This window comes from Amblyomma mixtum, chromosome 1, assembly GCF_055824585.1.
Source record: "Amblyomma mixtum isolate Tamu chromosome 1, ASM5582458v1, whole genome shotgun sequence".
NCBI lineage: Eukaryota > Metazoa > Arthropoda > Arachnida > Ixodida > Ixodidae > Amblyomma > Amblyomma mixtum.
The window spans coordinates 48,104,508-48,123,166 of NC_143012.1; the positions used below are offsets into that span (position 1 = coordinate 48,104,508).

The 18,659-nt window shown below is 46.4% G+C and overlaps 1 protein-coding gene across 1 annotated transcript; it reads right to left on the minus strand.

The window, feature by feature from the left end:
• Window positions 1–6,337: 6,337 nt before the first annotated feature.
• Window positions 6,338–17,711, minus strand: LOC149366263 (uncharacterized). The gene is made up of 5 exons (XM_089569995.1): window positions 17,665–17,711; window positions 12,962–13,056; window positions 12,422–12,504; window positions 10,863–11,094; window positions 6,338–6,352 (listed from the first exon to the last, which is right to left on the minus strand). Exons 1-5 carry the CDS (start codon window positions 17,678–17,680, stop codon window positions 6,338–6,340), a joined length of 441 nt encoding a protein of 146 aa, XP_089426121.1. The 5' UTR covers window positions 17,681–17,711.
• Between the last annotated feature and the right edge of the window lie 948 nt (window positions 17,712–18,659).

Sequence of the window (18,659 nt, forward strand, 5' to 3'; positions counted from 1 at the left end):
CCGGTCTCTTTACGTTACACCTGTCATTTTTCTTTCCATAGCTCGCTGCGTTGTCGTTAACTTAAGCTGAACCCTCTTTGTTAGCTTCCGCGTTTCTGCCCCTTACGTGTGGGGTGGTTTACACCATTCCTTTATCTTGTGGCCTGCATTATACCGGCCGGACAGGGCGCTGTTTAAACGTGCGCCTTCGTGAACATGCTAGGTGACTTGATGGCGGTTCTGAGACACATTTGACCAAGCACGTTAACAGCCACAAGTGCACTCTGCGGTTCGAAGAAACTATTAATGTTGATGCAGCGTTTGAATTCGGGCGCATGTTGTCTAGATTCCGTCACGCGGTCACTTTTTTCGGAGGCCGCCGCGGTGGCTCAGTCGCTATGGTGCTCGGCTGCTGGCCCGAAAGACGCGGGTTCGATCCCGGCCGCGGTGGCTGAATTTCTTTGGAGGAGAAATTCGAGGCCCGTGTACTGTGCGATGTCAGTGCACGTTAAAGAACCCCAGGTGGTCGAAATTTCCGGAGCCCTCCACTACGGTGTCTCTCATAGCCTTAGTCGCTTTGGGACGTTAAACCCCATAAACCAACCAACTTTTTTCGGCGATGATTCATCAGGAGGGCCTTGACAGCTTTGTGTAGATCGCAGTGGTGTTCCTTTAGCTGCTCATTTGCACACCTGCCGGTGTGACCCATGCCTACATCGCCCCATATGCCAAGGGAATCCAGTACACAATGGCTTCCATACACTCCACGAAGTAATGCTGATGGTTTATCGCACAACGTGTGCTTTTTTCAGGTTTAACATATTCACAAAGATTCTCAGGAGCGGAGAAAACAAGATCAGCATCAACTTGAAGACGAAAAGGAAGGAGAGGCGTGCACATCGAAAAGCAACAAAAGTCACTCTGTCGCAAAAGTATCGAGAAATTCAACGGAATAGCTGTAAATGGCGAGGTTGGCGAAGAATCCTGCTAAATAACTTAAAAAATATCCACGAAATGTAACCAAACTAAATCTTAGGCACTACAAGATATAAGAAGGTAAAGGGGCGCAACGGAGAAGGGTTCTTGATATAACAAATGATAAAAATAATGGCATACACGTCCAACGTTCTCGAACAAAATTTTCAAATTGGGAAATTGTAAGACACTCTATGGAAATATTGAAGATAATGGTCCATTCTTCTGATATGTACCACGATTTTTCTTTTACGGTGTTTCCACCGGTCACATCAAACAGTCAGGATTGCCATATAAAAGCAATGAGGAACGCTTTTGACGACAGCAAAAACATTAATAGAACAAAAATATCTAGTTACCATTGGGTGGTCCACAGGTATATTAGATATATTAGTTGTTACGGTAAAACTTTACACTACATGAAAAAATTGCGTTCATAAATGGTTTCCAGCTGCCATCGGGTGATATAGGTATACATATATTAGATATATTGTCCTTTGCGCAGCCGCTTTTAGAAATGTTATCCTTTAGCCCCCACGTTTCTGACCCACAGGCGATCGAGTACTGGCAAGATAGAGCTGCTGTATACTTTTCTCTTGAGGGATATTGGTAAACTGCCATTCATGATGATGGGCATAATACTAAAGAAGATATCTGACAACTGTAAACTTGGCCATGCTTTCTGAGAGGACGATTTGAACTAGGTAAAGTTTATTCTTTGACTCTTTCAGCAGCACCCTTACACAGAAAACGTCGTTCACATAAGCGCAAGTCGATAACACCTGTGTAACCAGGAATTGCCGACCTTTTACAGGAACATATGCAGAATAAATTTCTTCACCACGGCCCGTTGGCTTCTTCAGAGGGGGTGAGGCTTCTCCAAACGTGGTGATTCGTCGGTGATGAAGGAGGAGACGATCGATGAATGAAGAAAATTGAACAAAGAATTATATTTACAGAACTTACAACAATGAAAACTTCAGCTTACATAAGCAAAGTCACACAGACGAATCGAGCAAACTATAAAATAAGGAACTGATTTCACACAGAGAAACAGCACTCTAACACCTTACTTATTGGCTGAAAGTCTCGGTTAAACCCTAGGTATTGTTGAAGTACGTGCCAAGCACGGAGCCTCTACCTAGACTGACGTCCAGTGCTTTTGTTGCGGAAGCAACACTACGCTAGGTGTGAGGGATTTCGCGGAGCCCCAGAGAGCCCCAACTGCGCATGCGCGAGTGACGTCAGAGCCGCGCGGAGCCGCCGCCGACTCCTCCGCTGCGCGGGTGACCCAGAGGTGCCGTCGCCGCTGCGCCAGCAGTGCATTCTCCAGGAGGAGTGACGTCACACGGCGCAACAGCAGCAGCGCTGGGGCCACCGCCGACTCCTCCGCTACGCGTGTGATTCATAGGTGCTACCGCCGCTGCGATTGCCGCGCGGTTGCTTCCGCAATTCTACTCGGGAGGTCCATTGGTCAAACCGCAGCCCATTTTTTCTTCCATATTTATGTTTCGCATATAAAGAAGTTAGGGTGGTCATTTTTCAAGGCCCGCCTGCGATAACCAATGAAGTTTTAATTCCTGTCAGCCACAGCTTCCGAAGGTTGGGCACAACCTCGAGCCCAGGGCTTGGCTAAAGAGAAAATGAAACGCAAGAAAACATTCACGACACTCCTCCATGCTCGAGTCCTTGCCCTCTTCGTGTGATCCTCTTTCTCTTTTCCCTTTTACACGTGCTTCCATGCGTCTGGCACATCGCCACCGCACCTACGTGGCACTCCTTGAAGGATGAGTTCTTCTCCCCAACTGACAGGATCAGTTGCAAGGATCGCTTGCTATAATGGCACACAGCTCAGCAGCGAAGCAGCAAGTGCCCCTCAAACAGGCCTTCCAGCCAATCGCCTCAACCAATTGTTAAGGCGTCGCGGTTAATCCGATTATCCATGGTAAACATCCTAGCACTGCAAACTCCGCCCCCCTCCCCCTTCCCCTCCACGATTTCGTGCTTCCAGGTGCAGAGGGATCAATCACGACGTCATGAGAATCTATCGACGACATTAGCTTGAGAGCATCCTTTGAAGGGAATTCGCGGCTAAGGTGCAAGTTGTATTCGGTGCGTCGATCCTCACAGCCTTGCGTGAAGAATTAAGCGTTCAGAATTCGCTATTTTCAGGAAAATATCTCGGAATACGAATGCATCACGAGAATTCTACGAAATGGGACAGTTTAAGAACCAATGGTTCGAAGTTGCAGATTTCAATATTCACGCCGTTTTCAAAGGCTAAAAAGTTCATAAATACAATTCGGGTAATTATGAGTAGGGCTGATAAATATTCTCTTGCTTTAGGTCCAACTCACCGCATCACTCTTGTGCCATAAAGCCTTTCGTGGGCAGTTCGTCGTTTGTTTTTAAACCCCCCTGCCCCCCCCCCCCACGCACACACGCACGCAAAAAAAAAATCAAGCCTCTGTATGAGAGTATAAGCTTTTGTTGAAAGACATTCAAGAATTCTGCAAAATTATACAATTGGTGTATCTTAAATATACTGTCCGCTAACAACTAATCGAGGCTTAACGGTAATTTTGATTCGGCCATAATTAGCGCTATGCTTTGAAAATGCAACAAACGAGTTCCAACCCCTACAAGTCATCTTCTCTGCGCGACTAAAATACTTATATCATGGCGGCGTTACCTTACCTTATGGCAATAGTTAAAAGCAGTGCTACCATCGCTTAGGTGGGGGAGGTGCGTGCAGGCTGTCTGTAGACACGCCTGCAGCGCGCGCAGTATGCTGCCAGCTCTGCGCTTAATATGCACAATCCTTGGCTCAAAAACCCCTCAAAAATAGTACGCGACATCAGACACCTTACAGATGCTTGCAGTGACTACGTGTGAATATGTGCGCACTTAGAAAATGATGATGATGATAACACGTTTATTCAAACCGAATATTAAGAACCTGGTTTTCCCTCAGGAGAAAAGTATACAACAGGTGTATCTTACCGGTACTCACCTATGGGGCAGAAACGTGGAGGCTAACAAAGAGGGTTGAGCTTAAGTTAAGGACAACGCAGCGAGCTATGGAAAGAAAAATGATAGGTGTAACGTTAAGAGATCGAAAGCCGGCAGAGTGGGTGAGAGAACAAACGCGAGTTAATGATATCCTAGTTGAAATCAAGAGGAAGAAGTGGGCTTGGGCAGGGCATGTAATGCGAAGGCAAGATAACCGCTGGTCCTTAAGGATAACGGAGTGGATTCCACGAGAAGGCAAGCGTAGCAGTGGGTGGCAGAAAATAAGGTGGGCGGATGAGATTAGGAAATTTGCTGGAATATGGTGGCCGTGGCTGGCGAAGGACAGGGTTAATTGGACAGACATGGGAGAGGCCTTTGCCCTGCAGTGGGCGTAGTCAGGCTGATGATGATGATGATGGATTCCTCTTCGGACGGCGTCCTCAGTCCAGAATCTCAGTCTCAGAACTTCTCGACCAGCCGTTGCAGCTTCTCAAGAGGACAAACTGGGATGAAGAATGGAGATGGTCTTGTGATTTGGCCAATGGCCATACGCCATGATATAGGGCGGCTTCTGAGCTGCAGCGTGGCTGCAGCTAGCCGAGGAGTACTCCGAAGGGGAGAAGAGGTGTTTGTGGTAGTTTTTCCGGATGGTCTGTGTTTGAACCTGCTGCCAGGCAGTGATATCTCCCCTGGACAGGGCTTTGCGGCAGGAAAATTTGTGTGTGTGTGTGTGGGGGGGGGGGGGGGAGGGTTTTTCGTTGCTGTTTGTAGTGCTGTAGTGCCCGAGGGTGAGTGTGTATGTGAGAAGTCTTGCTGTTCCGTCTTGTTCATGTATGTGAGCGATGCGGTTCGTGATGGTGTCAAAGGGTCGCACCCTTCAGCATCTGCGTCTCCTGGTAATCAAACAACTCTCACTACGCCTAATTATTGCCCCAAAGTCAGGACTCGCCACCGACTTTGAAACTCGTCTCTTAGTAAACATGGCACAAAACACTGCGGCAAGACTGAACATGAAAGAGGCGACACAGAGTGCGCTGACTGGCAATTGAACGTTTATTCAGCGATAGAAAAAAAAATCTGAGAGGCAAGGCGGGTGAAAAGAGGAGAGACAAAGAAAATGAGGAAAGAAATACCTACGAAAAGAAAGAGTGGCCATTCAGCCCGAGGACATCATCATCATCATCATCATGAAAAGAAAGAGGGGCTTCAGTGGCGCAAGAGGCCATCCATGCGTGCTAGGGCACTACCATGCTTATTTGCATTTTCATGATTTCCCATGATTACCGGGATTCCTTGTTTGATGAGCTGGCTAACCTGCAACCAATGGTTTGGTTTATGGGAGTTTAACGTCCGAAAGCGACTCAGGCTAAGAGGGACGCCGTAGTGAAGGGCTCTGGAAATTTCGACCACCTAGGTTTCTTTAACGTGCACTGACCAGAAATACATGTAAATATTAGGCAACACGAAGCAGCGATATCTGGTATGTGGCATCTTTTACGACCAATTACGGTCATCAAATGCTTACCTTCCGAATCCATAACCTTCTTAGTTCCTATAGCGAGCGCTAAAACCTGGCATCGTTCTTTGTTTGTTGAGTACCTCCTTTGACCTAATGTACATTCCTGCTAAATCAAAATGTATGTTTATGCAGTCTTACTTCGTGTATAACTCGTGTCATTTCAATACTTGTGTCTTTGTTCTTCAAGCCAAATTCTGCGCTAATATGTAATTCTGCGCTAAGCTTGGTAACCAACCTTTTGTTGTTGTTATCTGTACACTGTTGCTGCCGTTGTTTTCAGTAGGATAGATGGGGTGCGCTCCTTAGTCAAGCCAATCTAAGGCTTTTTGGTTGCACATGCTAACATAAGATAATGTTTAAATAAAGGCATTTTGTATTGGTATTGTATCTCTATTAAGTTCGAAAGTTAGTCCACCTAGGAAAATCGTATTTTCTACAAATAAACCCAAACTGGTGTCTCGAAGGAAGTCCAGTAACGTACGGCGATGCGGCCCAAAAAATCATTACTCCAGTCGAAGTGAGAGTGCGAAAGCGAAATGAGATGGATGGCAACACATTTTATTCTCTTTGTAGTAGCGGGTTACTTTTCCGAGATTTTAAAAATTGCAGTATAGAAAATAAATTCGGAAGGCGATGAGCTGAGACAAAATGAACAGACTTTGCAGAAAAACAGCGCAACAGACGGGACCAAGAAGAGAAGACACAAACACAGGCGCTGACTGTCAACTGTAAGAAATTTATTGCAGCAACGGCAATATGTAGAAACCCATGCCTCGCCCATATGGTAAAAACATTAAAACTAAGTGATAAGTTTCTTCTCTCTCTTGGATTAAAAATGAACAGAATTCTGATTCAGGGTGTAACGTCCTGCAAGAAAAAAGAGAGAAATAAGTGTTTGTTCACGCTTAATACCAAACTATTCTGGACAAAAGCATTTTTGAACATAAAAATGTATATGAGCGGAATTTTTTGATATCTTGTGTAAGTTTTCACAGTAACAATCAATATCCAGATATTACAACATACGAAAAAATTGCGCTCATATGATCTTTCCCGTTCCTTCACTCTTCAGCCCATCTTCCCATTTCGAAAAAAAAAAAAAAACACGCCAGAACGCAGAACGCAGGCCTACCGTGCGCCGACGCTCGCTCCGGCGTTGTCACGTGGTGTGGCTAGATTGCCCAGATGATCACGTGGCATGAAGAGAACACTCGATGGGAATGTTCTCTTTTCCGCGCCATGCAAGCTGTCTCGCCTCTGCCTTTTCACGAACAAAAACAAAAGTAACCAGAAGAAAGCAGGATGTGGAATCTACCACAGAACCAAGAACGGTTTGGTTTGGTTATTGGGGTTCAACATCCCGAAGCAACTCAGGCTGTGAGGTCGTAGTGAAGGGTTTCGAAAATTTCGACCACCTGGGGTTCTTTAACGTGTACTGACATCGCACAGCACACGGGCCTCTAGAATTTCGCCTCCATCGAAATTCGGCCGCCGCGGCCGGGATCGAATCCGCGTCTTTCGGGTCAGCAGCCGAGCGCCGTAACCACTGAGCCACCGCGGCGGGGCACAGAACCAAGTACGTGTCCTGCAGAACAGAAGTTGTTTATGAGATTCTCCTCAGCTGCGGTTCAGTATATGTAGGACAGACGGGACGTTGCATTAATAAGCGTCTTCAAGAGCACAGAAACTCGTTGACTTCGCATTGTGGGCAGCACATACCAAGAGACTTCCAGCCTTGTGAAAAGTAGAAAAAGAAAAAGAACAATACACGCAAGGTTTCACGCATACAAATGTTATAGGCCGTGCAAGGAACAAAAAGGCACTTGAAGTCATTGAAGCCTTCCATATTGTAAGTTAGGGGCCTGATAAGTGTGTTAGTGAGGCATCGATACACTGTGTGAAAAAGAGCTTCACTTTCTTGGTTTAATAAGATGATTTCGTTGGATATGGTGCTTTGAGTGTTTTGCGCGCATGAGTTTTGTTTTTTATTTATTTATTTATTTATTTATTTATTTATTTATTTATTTATTTATTTATTTATTCAAAGTACCTACAGCACCCATGAGGCATTATTGTAGGGGGGTATTACTATATACAATAACACATGCAAAGGAGATATTGGAAAACATGTCAGCAAGATAACACAACATATTAAAAGAAGACTAAATGAGTTTACAACTAGCATGAGTGATGGCACAGTGCTGGTAAACACACGAGACCTGGAAAAAAAAAATACATCAGACTATCGCTTCAACAGCACTTTCGAAATCAGGTGCACAAGCCGCATCATTCGGAAGCTTATTCCAGCCTAGGATTGTGTTAGGGAAAAACGAATACTTAAATTCATTAATGCGGCATTGATAACTATTAATCTTTTTCGTGTTATCGAGTCTCTCCGAAATGTAATATGGCTGCTTTAGATAAGTGTTTTTATTAATACCGGTACAATCATTGTAGATACTGTGCAAGAACTTCAGCCTGGAGATTTTTCTTCGGTTGCTAAAGTCTTCCAACCAATACTGTCGCGAAGTTCGGAGCTCTTTATATGAAAATTAAAAATTTCCAGTCACAAACCTTGCAGCGCGTTTCTGTACCCTTTCTAACTTGTCAATGAGTGTACCCGTGAAAGGGTCCCATGCTACACATGCATATTCTAATACTGGCCAGACATTTGTTAAATATAATGTTTCTTTTAGTACCTGGGGAGAGCTTTTGAAATTTCGTTGGAAAAAATACAAAAGACGAGAAGCTTTGGCAGTTATCATGTCAACATGGGCTATCCAGTCGAGGGATGCTGTGAGTATAACACCAAGATATTTAACCTTATCAGTAGTTGTGATAGTGTCATGGTTTAAAAGGTACGATCCAAGAATTTTCTTTTTTTTGTTTGTACATTGCACATGGAAACACTTAGATACATTCAATTTAATGCCCCACTTCAAGCACCACTCGCAAACTCTGTCAAGGTCAGCCTGTAATACACAAAGATCATCAAGGCACGTGACAGGGGAATACAAAACGCTATCGTCAGCATACAGTCTGACAGTGGATCTGAGGCCGACAGGTATGTCATTGATGAATATGAGGAACAGGAAAGGGGTTTTGCTCCAATAAATCAGTTGTTAGTCACAGCTCGTCCTGCTTGCTTAATCTCCTGTGTCTTGCCCCTGCTAAGTTTTACGTTTTGTAGTCATGTCATACCAACTGGTCCCTCATCGCAAGCTCTTGGAATTCTTTGTTTGACGCGGTGGGAATGCTTAATGCCTCTTGGTTTGAGCTAACTGCGGAGAGCATCGCGAATTGTTTCCGTAAGGCAGGGTTTATGGGCCCAGGAACGACGGAGGAAGTTGTCGAACAGTCGAGATCTGACGCAAATGGATTTGTGGCAACGCGTCGTCGACGTGCAAATGGCCGTACCTGATGTTGCTTGGAACGACATCATCGGTGCGGACGATAACGCTGAGATAGCAGAGACATGAACTCACGAATCCATATCGCGTGAAGTGCGAGCAACCGAAGGCGAAGACTCCGACGAAGACGTCGAGGATGATGAGTTGCCGCTGCCGTGAGCGCTTCAACAGCGGTTAGTTACATTGCGTCCCTGAAACAGTTTGTTGCCAGCAAGGGCCTTGGAGAGGAGCACGCTGCCACTCTGGACAGGCTAGAAAACGCAGTAGTAGGGTGTGCTTCGAAAAAGCAGACGCAGGTCACAGGCTTTTTGAAGAAATAAACGCTGTCTTTGATTGATTTCGGATCTTCGTCTGTATAATATGAGAAGTCCACTTACTACGAACTTCGGGTATAATGAATGCAATCAGCGTGACCTTCAGGTTCGTTATTAAGCGGTCTCGACTGCACAAAGAACCATATGCCCAGTCTCTCGCTATTATGGCTTTATTTTTTTTTTTCATTTTACCAACAACACTTTCACCTAAGGTAAAAAAATTGGCAGCGGCTTAACTCGGCTATGCCTGGATATATGTAGCGAAAGCTAAAGCATAGCTGGGTTAGCCTTCTTGATTGCAAGTCCAGGTTAGTCTGGTTGTCTAGTTATGTTGTTGTTGCATTAAAGACGCGACACAGTGCCGCCTCAACTGTGGTTGCGGCGCACGCGAGGTCTCCTTTTCAATCCTCCCACATGTTATCGGGCATGCGACACAGCTGACGAAGCGAGCGGAGGCAAGCGCAACGACGAGGCAAGCGGCGTGACGTCATACCAAACGGCGGCGGCGGCTCCGCGGCGAGGCGAGTGATGTGACGTCATGCAAGATGGCGCGGCGAGCGCGAGGCGTCCGCCAGCTGCGGTGGTTGCTAGGCAACGGCTCGAGATCGGTCTCTGTGCCTCCTCGGAGCACCGCCACAGCGAAATCGCAAGTTCGTGGCCAATGTAGCTTTCGCTACAAAAGAGGGCACCACTGATTTGCGCAACGTCTTCGGCAGCGAAGCCAATGAAAAATTTCGCCGGGCGTCACACGCCTTGCTGGGAGGGCCGCAGACAGCAAGGCAGCAAACCCATTTCGAATTAACGGCCAAATTATTACTTTCGAGCGCCAAATCCTAACGCTCTGCGGTCGTGTTCGCCTTATTTCTTATTTGGAGCAACCTGGAGTAAAGTGGCATCTGCCTTTAAAGTGCCCTACGAGCCTTGCGTATTCAGGGCGGTTTTCGTTGGTCAGCATATCATCTAGAATTTCAGTGCGTCACCTTTTAAAGGATCCGTCCAGCCCAAGATTAAATGTTACATATACGGTCTTCGCACAATCGGTGTACGCATAATCCGGGTTTGTCTCGAACAATAACAAAAAAAATGACTGGAAAAAGTGTTTTGCCGTGACGTCCAGATCACATGAAAATTCATAGAAAGAATGTGGCCCTCACAATATACTGTAAATTTTTCTATTGAAGAAAGTGAAGTGATAATCGTAGTCGGTTATGTGTCTATATTACCATATACAACATATTCACCACATCATGTCCAACATTCTTCGAAAAGCTTTTGAATACTGGAAAATTGTAAGGTAGAGTTACGAAAATACTGAAGTTGATAGCAAAATTTTTCTTTTAAACTGTTTCCATCGCTCGCAGCGAGCAGTGAAGGCTGCCGTACAAAACCAAAGGGGAACGCTTGACGACAGCAAAAGCATTAATAGCAAAAAAATTCACGCTTCCGACGGGAGAGCTGCGGATGTACTGACTTTTCTAGTCAAATCTTGTAATATGTGAAAAAAAATTGTGTTCTTAAGCTGTTTCGGGTTCAAAAATGTTTTTTTCCGGAATTGTTCGGTATGTTAAATATCACATAGCAGGTGCAACTTCGTCGCTGCTTTAAAAGGGTGCCAAGCCATCGGCCGTCAAGGCCATAGCGTGGACCACTTACCAGCTCGACGTGCACGACGTACACGGCATCTGAGAACTTCGGTCGTATAAAGTGGGGTCCGTTACCAACCCTTGGTAACTTGGCTACTTTCGGATCAAAATCCGTGCTGACGAGCGTTGACGACGGTGAGAGCCGAATGAAGTACGTGAGCAGGGAATCGTTGGCCTTACTCGCGTGACTGAAGTCTGCTCTCGCCTTTTGGTTGTTTTCCTGTGCCAGCTCAATGGAATTCCTGCGGAGAAAAGCCACATCAGTGCGAGAGTTTTATTCTTCTGAATTCCTTGAAGAAAAAGCGACATCCTTGCTGCGCCTGGCCTCAAGTCTCGCTGTGTGTTGCAATACCTTTTAAAGCGAAAGCCTTTAGTGCCTCATCGTTGTCGACAGAATGTTGTTATCAGAGGTGTCACGCTTTTCGGTTGGTCGAAATAGTTATGACGTCAGAGTGCGCGGATTTGAATAAGGTCATGATGATGATGATGATGATGATGATGATGATGATGTAGCCTTCCCTTTGTAACGGGCGGGCGCCTACCAAAGGTGCCCTGGCTGGATACACACACATAAAAACACCACTATCAAACGCGAAGCGGCAAACACACACGCAAATACTGACGAAACAGTACTGGTCTAATGTCGCACCAGCGTCCACCACTCTGTAAATCGGCGCTTCGTCGCTGCAACTGCCGCATGGTTTGCCGCATCTGTTGTGCAGCATATGTGCAGCCCTCGTTCGAAGAACGGAAACCCAGCGCCTGCGGAAGCGTAGCGCCCTCGTGCGGTGGCGTTGGCAGCTTTTCGCAGAGTAGGATAAAGCCCCTAGAGTAGGACGATGTCTGGCGCCCCCTTTTGAAGCAGAAGACAACTAATACAAAATAGTTGTTGTCCGCTCCGACAGGTGGCGCAAGGCGTCCGCGAAACAGTGCGCCAGGAAAGGCTTTCGCCTTGCAGCACTTTAGAGAGCAAAAGTGGCCCCTGAATTTTTTTTACTTGTAGGCACAATCTCGTGCACAGGCCATCACAAGAATGTGGCTTAACCGAGAACAAGTTGATCTTTGCGACAGGCATATGCTGCGTCGCGGGCTTGTCCAAATAAAAGTGCAGTCTTAACGGGTTGCCTCGATTCGATGCCTAAATTTATAAACAGTTTGAGTTTTTTTGAAGTTCAAAAATATAGCGGAAAAACTTGAGATTACGAGTTCAATGAGATTGGGTTTCAGCCCAAAACCAGATCGAAGTGTGCCTGGCGTCAGAGGTACACATGGTTCAGAATTGGAAACATAGGTATCAAAAATTGCGGAAGAAAAAAAAATCGCTGTTTACCTGCGGACCTCAGTGGCTTACTCTAGGCACGGCTTCAGTCAGCAAATTTGTTGTAATAAAACATGCAAAAGAAGCACTGCAGCTTCGCGAATGCCTCTACTCTGTGATAAAATTTGCTTCGCCTTCATCTTCCTGGCAAAGCGCACTCAGAAAGCATGTTAGTGTAGTAAGACTGGTGGTAACATTGCTTAATTACAACAGGTGTCTCAGTAAAATAGGAAACAGAAGACGATACTTACGGCTTTGACTTGTTCACCAACTTGCATGTGTAAATTCCAACACTTCCGGTGGGCAACCATTTATTGAAATAGGTTTCCCGCCCCTGGAATAAAGACGGCACTGTTATCGTACGTGTGCGCCTATTAAAACAGAAATTCTCGCTTTTATCTAGTATCTTCCCAGTTATATAATATGCCTTACATTTCTAGCGTCCTTGAGTGGTACGTTAAACAGGAAAATCACACCGGATGGGTATAGAGGGGAAAACTACTTTGCCGCTAACCTGCAATGCACATTGAACACGACAGAAAATTCCGTAACCGCTTTTGAGAGCTCCGCCAGCAAGGGGAACTAAAATTAATGCATTGAGGAATGCCACATAAGTATTTTACATGTCCTCTGCATTGCCTCCGAAGATGTATTGTGGCCGACAGCTTGTGGTCAACACGCATGTGGTCGACAGGCATCAGAAACAAAACTCGAAATCGCTCTCTTCATTTCGTGAAACGAACGCCAAGTAATAACCTATGAAAGAACGCTTATTATGCTGGCTAACTTACCCATGCTCCGGCAGGCGTTTTTTGATTCTCGGTAACAAGGTGTATTGAAAGTAGTCGATGATGGTCAGTTTTCCATTTGTAAATCCACTGGCTTCCTGTGAGATGTGTGCGGCAAATGTATTGAAAGAAAGAAGCACAGTTTTCTGTGTAGCTAAAGGGACTCCAAGAAGGAACTATGCTAGATGCTGGTGCGATGATAGGACGGCGATAATATTGATTATAACTTAACAAATAGGCATATTTTTGGTCTCGCATGACTGCATGTTAAAGAGTGACGAATGATGCAAGAAATGACTCAAATTACTAGAGCCACAGCAGCAGGGGTAATCGCGTTTTTGAAATTCTAAAAGCTGATCTTGCTTTTACTAGCTGCTCCCAAGAAATCTCAAACTGCAACCGGCCGGCGCCTATCTGGAATAGTTAGTAATTTAATTATTAGAATATAGCTAATCACGTTACTAGTTAGCATGATTCGAATGTTTTTTGACGTCCGCCAGCAATGGCACTGCATTGCCCCAAAACGCTTCACTTTACATAAAATACATCATATCTAAAAATTTTTCCCCGGCTTCCATGAAACACATGGTATACCTCTTGATGGTAAATCAAATGACAAATACGGAAAGAAAAATATTAACAAGTGGCAAAAGACCCTTCTGTATCACGCCGGTATTCAATTTCTTTGCCACATAGTTCGATTGAAGGTATTCTGATGCATGCGTCGCTCTTTTGCCTAATGTTGATGGCTTCGTTCATTTCCGAGGTCCGTCGACCTATGTATGAAGAGATGACAATAGACACATTTAGCGTACCGTGTACCATGCTACCGTTATCACTGTACCGGAAGCCCACCCACCACCAGTGCCCGTGCACAGATCGCCTTAAGGGCGCCAGATGGCGCCAGGTACCAAGCAGCTGTTCGCACGCCCGCCGCTTCGGGACCAATCACCGCATGCTCACTGGCAGTGGGCGGGATGCCGGCACTCCGGTAACGGTAACATGGTACATGGTATTCTAAAGATAAGGCACCTTTAGCGTACCGTGTAGCCGTTACCGGTGCCGGAGTACCGGGAACTCACGCGCAGCCAATGCGCTGGCGCAAATCGTCTTGATGGTGGCAAGTGGCGCCAGGTACCTGGCAGCTGCGCTCGCGCGTGCAGCATTGGCATCAATCAACGCGTGCTCACCGGCGGCGGGCGGGCTCCCCGTACTGCGACAACCGTAACGATAACACGGTACACTGTGTGCTAAATGTGTCTATTGACACCTTTAGTGTAGCGTGTTACCGTTATCGGTGTACCGGGAGCCCGCCCACTGCCGGTGAGCACGCGCTGATTGGTGCCGATGCTGCAGGCGCGCCATCTAGTGCCACTAAGGCCGTACGCGCCGCCAGTGCCTGCGCAAATCGCCATGACGTCGCCAGATGGCGCCAGGTACCCAGCTGCTGTGCGCGCGCGCCTGCAGCATCAGAACGAATCAGCGCGTTCTCACCGGCGGTGGGTGCGCTCCCGGTAATCCGGGAATGGTAACAGTAACATGGTATGCTAAAGGTGTCTAATACTGTTTTTGAGCTGGGGAACACACATGCTTGCAGCAGCGCTTCGCTAGCTCGCTGCTGATGGCGTCTTCTAGAGATATCTTCTGCTCTTGAGCTGATGAGCGCGCAATAAAATGTGGTTGTTAGCATCCTGTCCTCACTCTAAGCGCTGTTTTTCACCGCAAGATAGAACAAACATGTAGTAAAACGTCTTAATGACGATATAACATATTTGGAGAAAGTGCGGAAACAATTCTGTTGTCAGATAGGCAATGGAGAACCTCGGGATGCTTAGCCAACGTTTCGACAAAATGATGTCTTTGCCTGGGCAAGGCGTTCATCGCTGGCGGAGTTTACTAAGTCCCTTCACTCCGAGTAGGAAGGCCCCGAGGGGAAAGAGTGGTGGGATGAGAAACGTGACGCTGAAACTTGCTCTCTAGGCAGGATGGATGTTAAAGGGGCATAACCGGTGGACCTGTAAAACTGTTGGGAGAAGAAATGGCGAACGTGGGCTTGAAAAACTTTGTATACCCATGCGGGGAGCTCCGAGAATAGGCATGTTAGGACTTGGTGGGAAGAACAGGAAAAAAATAGAATAAAGCTATTAGGTAGCACGGGCGAAGAATGTACAGAGAACGTTATAAAAACACAAAAAACAAGGAATTGCGAGAGAGTGAAAGGAAGGAAAAAGTGCGAAAACAACGTGTCCCTGAGGAATTGCAGCATGACGTGCCGAGCATAAAGTAAAAGTACGTAAGAATAAACAAATAATAATGTTAAAAACTAGGAATAAAAAGGAAAAAATGACAAAAAATGGCAGCGGTTAAGGTCTGGTTAAACCTGGAGGATTGCGAAAGCAATTAGGAGAGAGAGGCGATGGAGAGCGCGTGGCAGGGGCGGCAGCTCGGACACGCTAACTATGCGCCGCTACTGCGCCTGCGCAACTGGCGAGCACGGCGGCGGCACCTCTGAGTCACCCGCGCAGCGACGGCGGCGGCCCGCCAGCTGTGCGCCGTGTGACGTCACTGCTCCTCGCGCATGCGCAGTGTGACCTTGCCTCAGCTCTGCAAAATAGCTCGGTGACGCGCGTAGTGTTGCTTTCGCAACAAAAAATGAACGTCTCCGGGGGCGTCGAGTGGATAGGAAAGACGTGACACGAAGTATTGGGCAAACCGGTGTAATGAGTTTTTCTCGCGATGCTATTTTTGTGTCTGACGAGGTGCAATAAATTTCTCAATGATTAACTTACTGCCGGAATACACCTGAGAGATTCTTAGTTTTCTTTGGAGATGCTCATCCCTGCTGATTGAGGTTTTAGCTTTGTTGATCAAGAATGCTTCTGATTTCTATTCCTTGCCGATTTTAAGTCTCGAGCTTTGGAGAACGGGTAGTTTCAGTTCATTGAAGTTGTGACGACATTTATTAAAATGTTCTGAAACTGACGTTTGGAGGTTCTTTCCCGTGCCAGCGCGGAAATTCGACTTTCTGGTCAATATATCTGGATGCAGGCACGCACTCTTGTGCCACCTTCAATTTGTACCGGTTATTAAGCTTAATTACGATAACTGCCACCCTATGTTAACGGCATAGGATTCCTCTAGGTTTCTTGCAGTATCCTTACTGAACAGAAATATCCTAGCTAGCTCTCCTCTGTCCGTTAGTCCGCGAAACTGCAATAGCATTGTGCGTATACCCGTTACTTATTTATCTTTATGCTTCATGCCTACTCCTAACCTCACTAAACCCAATTACATTCCATTTAATACTGCTAGTTCCTCAAAAAGCTCTCCTAGGCAAGCCCCTCTTGCTAAATAAGGTGGTAACGTTAAGCGTTACAGGGTTCATTTACCAAAGGCGGCCTCTCCGGATCCAGAGATTTCTAGCGCCCTCCGTTGCGTCGCAGTGCTCACCGCCGGCTTGGTCATTTTCTCCGCCGCCAGTGTGGCTTAAAGGCATGGGGGTATATGGTGTACTCATACAGGAGGTGGTGGTCAAGTGCTATATACACCGGGGCGGCCAAGTCCTGTTCTAATGAGAGAGGGCGTCGTCGACACTCGCCACAGTGATCAGACCGCACAGTCCTGATTACTCAGCTTGGTCATTTTCTCCGCTGCCAGTGTGGCTTAAAGGCAGGGGGTTAATTGGTATATTCATACAGGAGGTGGTGACAAAGTAATATATACACCGGGGCGGCCAAGTCCTGTTCTAATGAGAGACTGTGTTGTCGACTCTCGCCACCGGGATCAGACCGCACAGTCCTGATTACTCAATTCCATGGACACTGTGATTTTATTTATCTGGTCAAGAATCACGGGACGACACGGATGCGAACCGCGGTTCTTTTTCACGTGAGGCGGATGTTTACCTCTTCGCCATCGCTATTTCCCATCCACTATCCCTAAAACTACTGGAGTTCTCAGGGTGATATAAATGACTATCACCATAGCGGTGTTACTGGTGCACAGTGTACCAGGTGGCATATACACCTAGATCATTCTGTGCACAATTACTTTAACAAGCCAAACAAGGCTGATTATTAAATATTACCTGAGAGTGGAAAAATCTTGAGAAATTCCTTTGGCTGATACTAACATCTCGTTGTTTTGCAAGATATGCGTCTATTCGGGAAACACCGCAGCCACGGAACCGAGACACATTTCACAAAAGCGCTTTTGATGCTTGACGTTTCAGGGCCGGTATTTATTTTGTTGCCCAAGGAAATGCCGCCTCTGCCCCGGAATCACATTTCGTCTCGACATCACCTAATTTAGGTCATCGCTCCAATGTATTGGTTAGAAAACTCCTATGTATCTCTCCAATGTATCGGTTAGATCACCGCGGCGACATCCACTGGAGCAATGCGAAAGCAAAACGTCTACATACTATATCGACGTCCGTGGCTATTTTGACATCCATGTGGTATATCGACGTCTAGATATTTTGACGTCTAAGTGTATTTTCTTACTTTTTTACGCGTTTAATTAAATATTTGCACCACATCAACCACAATTTTCCCACGGAAAAATTTTATCACACACTATCTGTCACAATGCACATTCACCCATTTATCTTCAGAGAACGACGCAATCGTGCGGACAAATTTTCGGACACTTTTTGCTGACGTCACAGAGCCATGTAATGCTCTAGCATCAAGAAGGGCACCTACCGGCGATATCTTTCATGTCGGCTTCTGCAATCTTCTTATCGCCGTACAAGCTCTGAAACAAAGCCAAGCAACCAATAAAACTTTTCAAAATACCGTATTGGAGGTTCACTGCAGAGGAATCGATGGCCAGGCTAGACTGGTAGATAGTACCTCCGGACGCCGCCGCGGTGGCTCAGTAAATATGACGATCCGCTGCTGACCCGAGAGACGCAGGTTCGATCCCGGCCGCTGCTGTCGAATTTCGATGGAGGCGGAATTCTGGAGGCCGGTGTACTGTGCGATGTCAGCGCACGTCAGAGAACCCCAGGTGGTCGAAATTACCGGAGCTCTTCAGTACGGCGTCCCTCATAGCCTGAGTCGCTTTGGGACGTTAAACCCCAATAAACCAATGAATCAAACCTTCCTGGTTCTGTGGCGTCGGCGTCGTTGACGTAACACGCACAAAGCTGATTAGCCAGCCTGAGTGACGTCACGCATGGTGTCACTGCAAGTGCTAGCTGATAGGTAGAATTTTGAATGCTGCATTGCATAAGGAGCCTTTTGCAAAGCGCCATATTGCCAATATGGCAATATTGCCATATTGACATATTGCCCAGAGCCTCAGTCGCTTGGGGACTTTAAATTCCTATAAACCAAACCCAGTGCATCTTGCAAGGTAGCATACGTGGTATTTTTACCAGGAACGCAACCTGGATGTCTGAGAAAATTGCGTAAAAGTGAAGAACATGCGGCGATTGCGCTTTAAATGCGCTTTCTCGTGCCGCACTATTTTGACGGCCATTCCTGGAAAAAAAAAATCAGGGGACACTTTGGTTCTCTAAAGTGCTGCAAGGCGAAAGCTTTTCCTGGCGCACTGTTTGGCATTGACTGCGAGACTGCATGCGGTATGTAATATGGTCACCCACGGATGCCTTACGCCCCCTGTGAGAGCAGATGACAACTATTTTTCATTAGTTGTCATCTGTTACAAACGGGGGCGTCAGGCATCCGTGGGT

What these genes read in the sequence shown, in the direction of transcription:
- LOC149366263 (XM_089569995.1), bottom strand. An exon ending in AAACGCCTGCCGGAGCATGG is followed by an intron (nt 12,505 to 12,961) that starts GTAAGTTAGCCA and finishes TCTTTATTCCAG; the next exon opens with GGGCGGGAAACCTATTTCAA. An exon ending in TTGGTGAACAAGTCAAAGCC is followed by an intron (nt 11,095 to 12,421) that starts GTAAGTATCGTC and finishes TTTTCTCCGCAG; the next exon opens with GAATTCCATTGAGCTGGCAC.